This window comes from Xiphophorus maculatus, chromosome 5 (assembly GCF_002775205.1).
Source record: "Xiphophorus maculatus strain JP 163 A chromosome 5, X_maculatus-5.0-male, whole genome shotgun sequence".
Lineage (NCBI taxonomy): Eukaryota > Metazoa > Chordata > Actinopteri > Cyprinodontiformes > Poeciliidae > Xiphophorus > Xiphophorus maculatus.
The window spans coordinates 11,864,676-11,879,646 of NC_036447.1; the positions used below are offsets into that span (position 1 = coordinate 11,864,676).

Below are 14,971 nucleotides of genomic sequence, written 5' to 3' on the forward strand. Positions count from 1 at the left end.
AACATACTCGGAGCAGTAATTAAGCCAAAATTGTACAAAAATGTATACATATTGCATTTTAAAAAAACAAAAAAAAACTTTGTCTGCAAATACATTCCAATTCTAGAATTTTAAAGAGGCAGTATTATGTATTTTGATCAAGTTAAGTATGCTACCTTCAGTTGTTTATATATCAAATATGACTTAAAAAATTGACTTTGGAATTTAACGTGTTGAACTTAGGTCTCTGTCTCTTTAATAACTCTTGCTCTCTCTGAAACTCTGCCTACAGGAGGTCATCACATGGCTCCTCTACTAACCCTTTAATAATGTTTTACATGAGAAGTAGCTCATATCATGAGCTCTCAGCAGATGTGCAGTTCCAACAGGTGTTTGCTAATTGCTGCTGGCTAGTCTGAAGGAGCTGAGAGGAGAGTAGAGGGGGCGAGATGCTCTGTGAGAAAGAAGCTCGGAAGCTTGGAAACATTTAGATTATAAATCTAAATGCCTTTGATCATGGGTGATTTATAGTTATTGTGCTGCATATTTACAATGGTTTTTTTTGTTGATAAATGTGGACTGTCCTAGTTAAATAATTAAACTTAAATTTAAATAATGACAGATCAAACCATAAGTGATTTTGGACCCTTATGGCTAGATCTAAATAATTTTAGAACAAAGTAAAATCCATCTTTCTGTTATTCATTCTAAATCTTTCTTAAACTTGGAAACAACCACCTCACCTCTAAAGCCAAAACACTTTCCCATGAATGACAGAAAATTATTATACAGTCACACAATAAATATACCAAAGGTTGTCGAAAAGAAATACAGTGTTATTTGAGTCTGAAACGTTTTGTATTGTATCCCAGTCTGATGTTTGAGGATTGTTTTTATAAAATTTTAACCGGGAAAAGACTGCTCCATTGTTTTAAAATTAGCTTCTTATACCCTTACCTTTTGGAATTTGTCTTTGTCTCACCGTCTCCTGCTCCACTCCCCATTTATATTATCATCATCATTTCTGCCTTGATTAATCCATCCATCTTTCCATTTTTATTTTTCTGATCATTATTCCTCCCTGGTCCTCTCTGCGCGTTATGCTATTTCATCTTCTGCCCTCCGTTTTTATCCTCCATCTTCTCTTCCTTCCCCTACACTCCCATCTGCTCCGCTTCTCCTCCCCTCGCAGTGTTTCCTTGCATATCTCCACCTCAGCCCATCTAGTCTCATGAGGGAGGCAGCGCGTGCAGAGTTGATTAGACTGGAGCATTTGAAAGTTCAGAGCAGAGCGCAACAGAAAGTGGTGCCTAGCCGGCAGGCAGAGACGAATCAAAACGGATGTGTCTTGCACAACGAGGTTGTTGGCGAAGGATTTTCAGGGTGGTTTCAGTGCATTGGATTTCTGGGAGCGTCCTCAGAGCAGTCAGAGTCAGCCATGCGGAAACTGCAGTGGTCCGGTCAAAGCAGGAGCTTTCCCCAGATGCATAGCATGTCAAACACAGAGGCAAAGGATGGTGTGTAAAAGTGTTTTAGACAGGAACATACATACATACATACATACATATATATATATATATATATATATACAATGGAAATCATATCACTATTTAGATTTGCATAGCAGGATAGAAAGCCCAGAAGACTTAAAAATCTTGTAGCTTTATTGACTAGAGGGAGCTGAGTACATAGCCATACACACCTTACAGAACCATCTATGATTTTAGTTCCTCCTCACAATTATGACCTAATTTGTGATAGTCTGCTACATAAAATTCAAATAAAATAGATTAATAAAATGGGAAAAAAATAACATGCATAAATACTTTTGCACAATTCTGCATTTAATCTAAATATCACAGATAACAAGATGGTAACCACTACCTACCACAGATTTTTAAATGAGGACATTGCGTTTATACCATAATGACTAAAACATGTCCCGCAGATGTTGGGGTGACCCATACCTTCCAGGCTGCTTTCTAGCACTCTGTGGTTCTCTAGTGCTCAGCTCAGCCACACAAAAGAATTACAAACAGTGCTGCATGAAATAAATCACTGTGCAGATTGTCTTTAGGCCACAGACGACAATTGTGCACATTCCTGCAATGAAACTGCCCCTCACCCATGTTTGTGCACATACACGTTGGCGCCTTCAACTGTGTGCCTACTGTACATGTTGGGATACTGCCAGTGGGATGCTATCGTGCTGCTTCGGTAAGATAAACAGAATCAAAATGAAAGACACAAGCTGACACGACTGTCTTGTCGAGTTAAGATTTGACCAGCACAAACACTAACTTGTCATTAATTGTGATTTTAATATGGTCAGAGGGGTCCATGTGTATGACCTCTTCTTATCCTTAAGTTGAAGCACAACAGATACATGCTGTGGCCATGTTCCCAAGATGTTCATATTGTTTTGGAGCTGACAGTATGTTTCCTCTGAGCCTCTGGTCATGCTGAGGGGCAGCTCACTGCCAGTTAGTTTCTCTCAGCACAGAATTTGTCCCGTCCTACTTTGTTTTGTCTACATGACAATAATTTGTTGTTCTCTTCTTTACATCATATGTACAATATAAGCAGAGATTAGACATGTAATGATGCACTGAACTCACAAGTTGAGACAATATAAAATATTACATGGAATTTTAGCTTTATTTTGTTATGGACAACAAAAAATTTATTTGAGAAGACCTTTGCAATTTTAAGTGTACACTAGGTTTGACTTGTCTATGTATGTCTATGCATTGTTGTCATGTTTCTGTCAATCTGTGGTGGATACTTATATAAAGTGCAGAGGTGAGGTCATGCCATGTTTAGTTGATGTAAAGAAGGGCATTACTAAGACTGTAAAACATACTGAATCATTAGGGACTGACATTTTAGAATGCCTTGGGCATTTGATGTTAAAGATTATCGTGGACAGTATAGTTATTACGATTCAAAAATATCATACTTGATGCCTGTTCTGCCCAAGGCTATACGTTAACATACACGGTGTATCCAACACGTAGGGATAACAGTACAATGCCCATGAAAATACTCAATCCCATTTTTGACACTGCAGATCTTTTAAATAAATATGGTTCTTTCTGATAAAGATTAAAAAATTATAACCAATAAGAGTGTAAAATATTCCATTTGTTAAGCCAATTTGGCAACCCTATGCTTGGTTTTATAAAAGATCAGTATCATTGTGGATTTACTAGAAAGTGTAGATGCTCAAGAGTTTAACTCCACTGAAAACATCTGCGAAAGTCTTGTTCTCTCTCACAAGAGTAGGTTAGGAATCGACCTTCACTTGCGCTGTTCAACATGTCTGTGTGCCGTGTGCATCTTTCAAATGTGGCCTGTATTTGTGTGCACAGTGGTGGTTTTGCGCGCCACACGCATGATCCACATTGGAGATGTGGTTGTGTTCATGTGGGTCAGGTGCGGTGATCTGTTTTGTGCTTGCCCTCAGATAATATCCTGCAGGCATCCCTGGCTTCACACACACATCCTTATTCTCTTTCATTGTTGCTCTCAATAACTCTTGAGCTTGTGCTGTCCTCTTCACCACACAGCAGTCCAGTCTTTTAAAACCATTGGTAATAGAAAGCCATAAATTAGCCGTGTCGCAGTGTTCACAGTGTGTGAGAAAAAGTAGTGGCTTATAGTCCAGATATTACGGTTTGTGGAAAATCATCTGTGATTCAGTGCTTTAGATAAATACAACCAGCTGGGTCAGGCTGGACAGGAATTAATCCGTATTGTTCTGAACAGTGCCCAGACAATGTATATCGATAATGATTATGTTATACCATGGATTATACTATGCATTCTGATGTAACTATTTTGGGCAGAAAATTACTATGAAAATAACACACTACATGTATCTTGTGTGACGTCATTCTAAGGTTTTTAACTAATATCTTAATGTTAGAACAGTGCCCTTTTCCAGCCAGAACTAGTTGGCACTTGCTTGCCCTGTACCACTCCTGCCCTGATGTTCCTAATGTCCAGAGAGGAACCAACCGTCTCCATAATCAAAACCAATATGCAAAGTTTTTACATTTCTAACACAGTCTAAATTAGCCGATGTCGGGTCTTGACTTGCATTTTAAATAAAACCTTACAATGACCTCTTCAATGAAGGAAATGAATTCTGTGCTCCTACTGGCTTCATTATACCATTTCTTTTGCGCCTAAAATGCTGAGTGCCTGTATTCTGAACAATAAACTATTTAAGGGGGTCTAGGCTTCTTCATTGCTTTTGTAACAGAGTCAATCAGCCTAACCGTCACAAAGTCTTTGTTAGTTAGTTTTCTAAAAACAGTGCCTTCCTACTTCTAAATAAGAACGTCAAACATAGGTACCAGTTGTTTAGCTTGAAGCACTCACCTTTATATCTGGGGTTCATTATAATAACAAAAATAATAATAACAAAACTAACTTTGTCTGGCACAGCTGCTAGAGAGTAAGACAGACTTTGACAAAAAAATTTATTCATCATACTCTGGGCAGGGCTGTGATTAATTGTACATTGTTAGGATTTGAATATACCTCATTACAGTTCACAGGCCAGACTTCTAAGTTTTTCTCCTGATTAGTCATATCCCCGTTGCAAAATTAACTACCTAATTTGTGTGTCCATATGTGTATGTTTAGCCACTCCAATCAAAATTCCTCCTCCCTCCGTACCTACAGTGATGATTATTTGCTATGTCACCTTTACCCATTAGTGCAGTCTTTACCCAGGAAACAGCTGTCGTTTCTGATTTTAACCAAAAAACATGCAGGCGTTCACTGACAGAGAAATGGTCCATGGTTGTTAAACTTACTTGGCAAGCCAACTGAAGGTAATTTACCATAGCTTGGCAGACACATGCCATTTTACTGAACATGGTGCATAACCCCTTGAGCTCTGTTCTGCACCAACTTCTCTGTCCAACCAAGCATAGAATGAACAACTGAGGAGACTAAAGAGTGAGAAGTACAGGTAAAAAAGACAAAGTGAAGGAAAACGACAAGGGAAAAAAACTGCATGAACTGCAGAGTGCTTTCTGATTCAATTGTAGCACAATGCAGAACAAACTGGCCAGATAAAATGCATGGGCAACTAGAACTCTTAAAGAGGTGCATGCAAATGTGTTTTTTTTATGAATAGCACAATATAGATCTTATTGCACTGTATTGTTTTAATAATTTATTCAAAGTTAGGGATTTATCTGATTAATGCTAACTAATGAAACTTCTGAATAAGCTCAGTTTTGCTTGCCTTCTTAAAAAGATTATAGAAATAAATGCCTATCTTGCAAAAGAATGTGAGTATTTCAATTTTATTTGATTTGGCTTTTGCGAGTTATGTTATGGACTGCTTCACTGAGAATAATAATTCTTAGAAATCCATATACAGTAGTCACGGATTCTACACTTTTTGTTTCTTGAATGATTTGAGCTTTTGTTTTGTTCAAGATTTGCGATATAGACAACATTTAAGTAAAATTATTTAAAGACCAATAAATGGGCACAAAGATTTACATTTTTGTGGATTTTCTCTAATCTGCACAGGGTCATAATTGTACATACAAGTTCAAATGTGTACAACTCTTCTCCCTGCAACTCCCCAAGTGGTATTTAGTTAAATATCATTTAGCAGTCTTTCAGTAGAGTTAAAGTCATTGCCATTCTGCAACCTGAATGTTGACTTACTGTATAATCAGTCACAGTTTGGTTTTCTTTAAGTCATTAACCCCAAGTACACATGAAAACAGGTGTTGGAATGGATAAAGTGTTTGGTATGGCTCTTTCTCGACTCTGTTGAAAATATGTTAACTATTAAAGACGGGACGTTGCCAGAAAGCCAACTACAAAAATTTTACTTTGACATTACTGATACTCATTATGTTTTGTTTTATATAAGTGGACAGTTTAAACCACAATATAACACTAGGACAGCTGATAAACTTTGTTTGGCAACTTGGGGTGTACAACATAGCCTAATAAAGTGAGAAGCATTTATGTGTGAAAGTTTGTATGTGCAAGTCAGGGGGTACCAATGCAAGTGCATATGCATGTGCATGTGTCTGCAAATGACACATGTTGACAAGGTAGCCCAAACCGGTCAGCACTCATTAGTGAAAAAGAGAATCCCTGAATGAAGAGTGCTCTGACAGCCAGGGTACTCGTTAGGGGACTGCACACACACACTCAGGCACACACACAGAATTAGCCCAACATAAATTAGCTCATTCATAGATGCAACCGAGTCTGTTAGTCTTGCGACCCTAGTGACAGCTCCGGTTATGTCGACCCTGTAGGAAATGAATATTTGGAGCAGAAAAAATTGGGACATTAAAACTGTATCACTTGTGCATGCAAAACTAGGAAGCACTATGACCTCATGTTTGTTTTAGGCTCATATATTTTTTGCTGATGTCAACATTCACTAACTCAGCCAATCATATGACATCAATCTGATGAAGACAACTTGCTGAAGTTCAGTCCGAGCAGCAGAATGGGGAAGAAAGGATATTTAAGTGACTTTGAACATGACAAGGTTGTTGTGCCAGACAGATTGATCTGGAGATTTTAGAAATTGCTGATTTTCTCCCTGGTTCACTGAAGTTGGTTTGAAAAAACAAACCAAACAATCCAGTCAGTGGGATCTGTATGGATGAAAGTGCCTTGTTGGCATCAGAAGAGAATGGACAAAGTGGTTCAAAATGATTAAAAAAAAAACATTAAAGACTTAAATCACCAGTGTTTACAATAAAAATATGTGGAAAACCTTATGTGAAACCCTATCATACTAAACCTGGAAGGAGATGGGCTACAGCAGCAGCAAATCACACTGAGTTAAGGGAGCTCTAACGACAAAAATTCATTTCACCTGGGTTTGAATTTGTGGTCTCTCGTTACAGCAGGTATGTGTAACACCCTAAATCTAGGATTGTCTCATTCTTTTGTTCTGGTCCTGGCTACTAGTTGATGTTTTGTCTCTGTTCCTGTCTGTTTGGGTGTGGCTCCACTGAAATACAGTAACTAGCTCAGCAGAAAGAAATGTGGAGTTTATTCCAAGCGACCTTTGCTATTTTACTCTTTTTACCAGTTATATGGTTCACAGAGACAAATGATTTTGCCAGAGCTTATTTTTACAGCAGTCTGAGTACAGTGTAAACACATCACATATGTTCTGAAAATTAACATCATTAGTGCCTGTTTATTCATAATATTTTAACCAATCAGCACATTAAGATGATGAACAGAAATAGGTTAGAAACACATGGCTTTGCTTTGAGGCAATAGCTTTTGTCTATTCATTACAGACTCTGTAGATGGAACATCTTTTTATGTCTTTATTTCAGCATATGGGAGGATGCAGCGCTGCTGAATTATTTACGCAACTACAGTGGTGTGACTTTGGTTTAGTCCTAGATTGCTTCGGGCTATTACAGCACTATCGTCTGTGAGGACACCACAGACAATAAGGGCACAGAAGAAAATGAAAGAGTTAATTAGGCAATGGGAGGGATGCTGGTGGAGCTTAAAGAGTGATGGAATAGCTTTTGAATTATGAAACAGTGGATGGAATGCTGCGACGGGTGGCATCCAGCCATATGTTACCACACAGCTCCTCTATCTAGCCAGGGACAGCTGGTCAGATTGCTCATGTTCAACCGAGTTAGGGACCAATCAATCAAAAGCGGGCAACTTGCTCAGCCATTTAGGCAGAAGCCAGAATAATACACGAAACACTATTGTGAGTGTATCACTTTGGCGGCAATTAGGAATTTGTCAAGAACTGTTAGCAGACATGAAATCTCTCTCCCATGGAAGCTACTACTTACAGAATTAAACGGGTTTGGATGTTAACTAATCTGTGTCTATTTTTAACAAAGAAATGCCCAGTGAGTTCTTATTCTGATGCTTCATCAATTTACCAATTTGTATTGAATTTGGTTTCTCATACCAGAAATTGACAGCAGAAAACATGATATTTTTAAGCTCATAAAAAACCCCCAGAAACGAATAACGTAAAAAAAACAACAAAAAAAAACCCCCAGATATTTTCCAAAGTTAGAAAAAGCAAAAGTAAACATTTTCCAGAGCTGGAAGATTATGACCAAAGTTCTTTAAAAAAACTCAACTGATTTCATAAAATGTTTGGACTGCTTTGTAATGGAATGCAAATCAAATTTCCTCTTGTGCTGTTAAGCTTCAGCTGAAATTAAGTTTAGCTTGACTGTCCACGATAATAATCTTAAATTAATTTTCAATTTCAAGGATTTCACTTGCCATCCAAAAACAAAACAAAAAAAATTCCAAATAACTTTACATCTCTTATCGTGCCTTATGTTGTCTGTTCTGAGAGATTCAGATTCAGCATAGACGTGCCTAAAGGCATATCCGTCTGTCAAGTGTGCAGAATAAATGTTTTGTTTTTTTTCTTTCCATCTGAGTCATTCTCTTTATGCAACTAAAATTGTTTTCAAGTTCTGAAAAATATCTGAGAAGCTATTTGACTTCACAGCTCTGATATGATTGAGACAGCCTGATATTGTCTTAGTCTCTTCTGGGCCAAAATGATATGGCCACATTGATCAATAGTCTCTGTTACACATGATTTATTTCCCATGGCTCAGGCTGTCTGCTTTGTTCCGTCTGTCCCCAGCTCTTGCAAATTTCTGCTGCCTCTCTTTCTCTCAAAGTCTCTCACACACACACAAACTTGACATGAATGCTTAGTTGGGGCTGTGTCCAGGTTCCCTTGAGAATGGAGACCATTTAGGCTCAAAATAGGACTTCCGCTGCCTTTGAACCATCCCTATGAAAAATGTGTTTCATACATAACTAGGTTCATTATATAACAGCTGCACAATGTTGGGATTCTTCTGCATACCTAAAAAAAATAATAAAAAAATGCATGTTTATATATATATATATATATATATATATATATATATATATATATATATATATATATTAAAACTGGTGACTTTGAAGGTGCAAACACAAAGCAATTGAGTTACTTGCTGAGTGGGTGAGTGAGCCAGTGATTGAACAATGTTGGCCTGCTTTAATCAGTTCATAAAAAAAGAAGTGGAAACAAGCCTCACCAGTCTGTCCCTGTAACAACTTATCTCAGAGACCATCGTCTAATAATTGTTTATTGCTAATGGACCATGAAATGAACAATTAGATCGGGACATCAATGTATTTCACACTTTGATGCTGATGTGGAATGCCAAGTGGAGTGAATCTTGATACAGATAGAACATCAACAGTAGTGAGCATTTAGTCTTGGATCTCTCTCATATTATTATAGATGTTGTGTATGTATTGGCATAAGATCTGTTTTTCTTGTAACATATTTCTTAGCAACAAATCATTCTGTTCCTAAAGCAAGGTTATTTGAATTCAATTTAAAATTAAAATGTATAGAAAATCTTTTTAATTTCTAAATTCTTTACTCTTCTGTCATATTGTTTCCTGACTTGCCCTGTATGCTAGCGGTTTGAAAAATGTTTGCTATTTGAGGCTAATCATTTATTTTGAAGATTTTCTTTAGCATTCAGGTACTTTTTGTAATTTTTTTACCTTTAGAGCTTAACCATAGCAACATACCATGCAACATTCCAGTATCAAATTGTTTTAACATCATCTATTCCAATATCCAATAATACTTAAGAGATATGGGGAAAAATCTGGCAAAGATATGGCATAAACCTGAACTTGTGTTTAATAATAGTTACCCTACTGTTGCCAACTGTGCAACTTTTTTGCTGAGTTTAGTACAGAAACAAATTGGTATAGGTCAGATTTTAAAAATATTGGTTATCAGCCAGAAAACTGCAATCAGTGCACCCCTAGTTCCTTTAATTATAGCAATAATGACATTTACTCCTGCTTCACTTGCAGGAGAGCAGACTTCTGGAATTAAAAGAAAAAATTGGGGGGCATTTTTAAAAAACACAGATTTTATTACCTGCTTTCTTTCTGTGTGCTTTCTGTCTGCTTGCAAGAGGAAACGCACCTGACTCAGCACGTGCGAGTGTTGGTGACAGAGTAGAAGCATGTGTTTTTGTCCAGCTTTTGTCAACTTTGCTGTTATCACTTTTAAAACTTTGCTATGAGCTCATGGATGTCTAGCCAGTGATGCTTCGTGTGCGTAGCGCCTTGCCCGCTTAAATATGTGTGGCAAGTAGAAAAGCCACCACATAGGGACAGAAATTGCCCATGACGTGATCTGGCCTTTTTTATAAAGACTGATTAAAATCAATAACATTTACTGTGAACATCCACAATTACTATATGTGATGATCTTCTTGGCGGGGGTGGGCGCTCTTGTTGGTGAGGCAGGGATGTGACTTCTTTGACGGAGCATCTTCTTGTGTTTTGATATGACATCCAACTGAGCAAATCTTCTTTGTGTCAATCTGCAGGCCTGTATGGTGTCAGGAATACTGAGCTGTGAAAGAAACAGCTCAGCACTCGAGCGCCTGGGCTCAGCAGGAAGCACCTCTATGTCCACTTCCAGGTCAAAATCAGACGCCATGTGGGCCAGATGCCTGATCTTCATCTCAGCGTTGATCGCACCCATCGCCATAGGTAAGAAACAAGCTCAGATTGATGAGCCTTAAACAGACAGAGTTTTGTTTTCAAAACTGTTTTAGCTCTTAACATAATTTGCAATGATTTACATCATCCTCTGTTTTATTACTGTACACTGTGGCCAAACCCACAGTTATTCTACACACACACACTCGTGAGCTGTACAGATGCAGTCCCAGTAGGTCATGTCCACATTACCTCCTCTCCGCTGTGACAGTGAGCTTGAAAGACTCCAAAAACAGAGCTCTGGCCCACTTGGACTTAATCCCATTAATGGCCATTGTCAATCACACTTTGCCCACTGTGTGCTTGTTCACACGCCTGCTGCCACACAGATGAAATACTTTAAATGCTGAAATACTCAGCGCCCACACAGACCCTCTTCAGACACACACTCAGGCGCACCCCCCCACACACACACGCGCCAGCAAACAAACACACAGTCTTCCCAAGTCGGCAGCCACTCGAGGCACACAAACACCATGGGCTTTGCTTCAGCACCACGAGATGAGTTTCAGTCAGGGGCATTTGCATCAGTGTCTGAAGAATAAGTCGACAAATGCAAATCAGGGTGTTTATACTGGGTGAGGATTAGCTGAAACAAAAAGTGTTCTGCTTGAGAAAACACGGAAGCAAACACCCTTTTCTCCACCAAACCGAGTTTTGTCATTATCACAGGTTTGTGAACACAAAACATGCATATGATAAAAATTTTCATAGCAAAATGTACATTTCTAAGTTTAGGGTATTTATGAAACAAACAAAAAAAGAACTACTACTGAATTAGTTGACTACATTACAATATTTAAGGGTGGGAACTTAGATCTGTTTTCTGAAGATAATTTGGTATTTTTAGTTTCAGAAAACATATGCATTAAGTCAACTGTTTCAAAGAATTGGGAAAGTTTCTATCTTGTCATTGGGATTGATTGAAATATATAAATCAACTGGCTGGAGATCATAATCGGCTCCAATAAAGAGGTCAGATACAAAGAATTCTTTTTTTTTACCCATTCAATCATATTTCTTAATTTTCTGTTGGATTCAAAACTACTACCTCTGTGAAAAACCATTCATAACATAATTTGTATTTCTTTAGTTCAACTTTTTGTTAGGTTTTTTGTGTGTGTTTTTTTTAACTGTTGGAATTGTGATATCCTGTTCAAAAGGAGTTTGTACTGAATTTTAAAAGCCTGGCGGGCCACCAGGCCTTTCTTGTGCCCCCACCAGGCTAAGCAAGGCTTTTTAAAATGTTTGCATTTTTTTCAGACTTTACAGTTGGTGTTCAGGTATTAATCCTCCGATCTTTCAATAACACATAAATATCAAGAGATATTTTCAAATTTCCTGTCAACTTTAAACATTTTTTAACTCAAAAACATGCTGGATGAATGACTGCCCAAGCACCCAACCACTGGGTTTAGCAAGTTTTCTGGGGGAAACCTTGATATTAATATTTCCAATCTTTTCATTTAAAGTACCTTTCACTTTTGAAAATGTGCTGTTTTTTGTTTTACTCTGAAGATGCACATTTTTTCAACCGACACTTTGACAGTTCAGATGAGAGATCACCTTTTAAATCTCTCTCCTCTTCCATCTCACTCTCTCATTCTCTTTCCTTCCATCTTTTCAGCTCTTTTTCCACTCTCTTGTTCTTGGCCCAAATGCAGAAATCAATATCCTTTTGTTTCATCCGCACCCCCCTCGAGGCAAGGAGAGCAACTGAATAAGATTGTCTGTACCGTCCACAGCTGCCAAGTTTCTGTCGCCACTTGCACAACTAATGACAGACACATTAACGTGCACTTACGGCTCACACGTTATTAGATGAAGGGAAAGATGGGGAGCTGGTGTCTGTGCGACAGTGGATGTGTTTGTGATGTTTCTGTATCAAAAAGCTGGATGTTCTTTGTTATGAAGTGAAATGTGTGTGGAGGGAGCTCTTCTGAGGCAGATTGAACAATCTGTTATTGGACTTATGGGAGATATTGTAAAAATATAAAGAATAAGGTAACGGATGGGGCAGGATTATCTGTGAGTCAGGAAATTTTACTCCTTTTGCTCTGAGTGCTTTTCAGCTCACTTCATCTTATCGCTACTTGATCATTTTAGATGACGATTTTATTACCCTGGATATTCACTTTTTCTGTGGATTCAGTGTAATTCTTATGAAATTATTGTTCTAACTTTAAAGGGATTAAATGTAGACCACATTTCAAGTAAATGCTTTCCAAAATATGTTAGCCCAGCTGGCCTTTGGGAGGAGGGGGGATGCTGTAAAGGTTTTGTCAGATTTTTCTACATAACTTAATCTAAGTCAGTGCTTCTCAATTCCGGTCCTCAGGCCCCCTTGCTCTGCATGTTTTAGGTGTTTCCCTGCTGCCACACACCTGGATTGAATCTATGAGTGATTAACAGGCTTCTGCAGTACTTGATGCCTGCAGAACAGGTAATGCAATCATTTGGATCAGCTGTTCTGAAATAGGGGTACAGCTAAAACATGCAGAGCAGGGGGGCCTGAGGACTGGAATTGAGAAGCACTGATCTAAATTTACCCTCCAAAACCAATCTCTCATACTGAAAAAATAGTAATACTGATTGTTTTGTTAATTTGCAAAGTCTTGAACTGTTTGGCTGTTTTTTTGGGGGGGGGGGGGATTTGAATTTGGCTACTTTGTTTGAGTGAAAGGATAATGCTTCAGCAAGTCGGGACATTTTGTACAATTGCATGCTTGTAACAGTCCTGGAGTGACCCTTTACTGTTGTAACATGATTGCACACTAGAAGCCTTCAGACAGAGTCTTGGCCAGAACCCAATGCAAAACTTTGGGGATGAATTAGTGAAACCTAAGTCTTCTCATCCAGTGTTATTGTCCTACCATAAAAATGTGCTTTTGGAAGAATGGTCAATAAGATAAACCTACTCCTAAAACTTGTAGAAAAGTCTTCACAGAAATTGTAACTGCAAAGGGTTGAACCTACAGCATACATAAACCCTATGGAGTAAAGATGGCATGTCACTCATGTTGGCATAATACGTATTAGTACTTAGATTTTTCTTCCATCTATATATAGCATTACCTTGAAATGACAATACAGGGCCAAATGATATGTTGTGAGATAAATAGATGGTTTTAGGATTTGAATGGTCAGACAGATGATGTCCAGTGACTCAAGTGTTGACAGCTAAGTTACTGTAATACCGTTAAATTCTCACAGGTTAAACCTGGGCTGATTATGTGTATAAAAATAAGACTTTCAGCTGATCTATTTACCACTTGTTAAAATGGTGCCTAACCAAGATGTTTACAAACTCACATTTTTTCAAATTTTGCTATGTAAGAACAACAAACTTCGATGTATTTTATTCTAATATTATGTAACAGGCCAATACAAATGACCACATACAGAGAAAATGCTGGAAAAGGACGCAATTGTCTTTTCCACAAAAGCAGCACCTGTTTTAAAACAGAACTGATGCTAGAATCAGTTTTTATTTGAATTTTTTAAAAATCAAACACTTTGGTTTTGCACAACCTGGCATCCACTGGTTTTCTGTGAAGATCTGTGCAGCAAGTTCAAATACACTAATTGTATCGTCTATGTAAATATCCCTGGAAATAGATGCCCTAGTATCACTGACTTCATTTATAAACACTGTTTTTAATAGCAAGCAGTGTCTGTGAACACTTAGCATTCCCAGTGAGCTGATTTGTAACTGGACCCAACAACACTGGAAAACAGGAGCTAAAAGCAATGTTTACAGAAGGAATTATTAAGGACACCTGGGAATGAGGAGGGAGCGAGAGAAGTGGTGCCAAGTAAACAGCAGTGGAACTGGTTTGGTAGAAAATCTTCTTGTACAAAGCTGTTGTACAATTTAAAATCTGAAAAGTTTGGTGTTCACTTTATTCTGTTCCCTTTTGCTACAATTACCATCTTGGGGTTAAGTTTGTTAAAGCTTTGCATATTCAGAGACATGTTTGCACATTTCTTTTTGCAAAATAGCTCATGCTCATTTAGGTTGGTTATATAGCGTCTTTGTCATCAATCGATTATTTTCAAGTTTTGCTGTAGCATCTCAATTGTATTTAGTAATTAACTTTGACTATGCCATAATTAGGGGCTCATTGGTACTGTTAAGGGCCCAGGATGGTCAGACCGAAGTCAAACTGTTGATGCACGATCATGTGGATTTCGGATGTTTGTTTTCGCGCCGTTTCACGGCAAACAAAACACACTGAGCCTAGCTCCCCCTTCTGCTGCGCTAACATCATGGTGTTTTGTCATGTGTGATTTACAATAGGATGATAAACACAGCGATTGTGGCAAAGAAGAACGACTTTTACTAGTTCATAAGTTCAGAGGAGAAGGACACAAGAACCAAGCAAGA

The 14,971-nt window shown here is 38.1% G+C and overlaps 1 protein-coding gene across 7 annotated transcripts in view; it reads left to right on the forward strand.

The window, feature by feature from the left end:
* LOC102235489 (adhesion G protein-coupled receptor L3-like) overlaps positions 1–14,971 on the forward strand; it is a 162,981-nt gene that overhangs the window by 34,265 nt on the left and 113,745 nt on the right. For all 7 annotated transcript variants that reach the window (XM_014471006.2, XM_023333514.1, XM_023333515.1 and 4 more), the window contains exon 3: positions 10,410–10,575. In XM_014471006.2, the coding sequence (XP_014326492.1) occupies positions 10,416–10,575 (160 nt within the window). In that variant the 5' untranslated portion in view covers positions 10,410–10,415. The remainder of the gene's footprint in view (positions 1–10,409; positions 10,576–14,971) is intronic.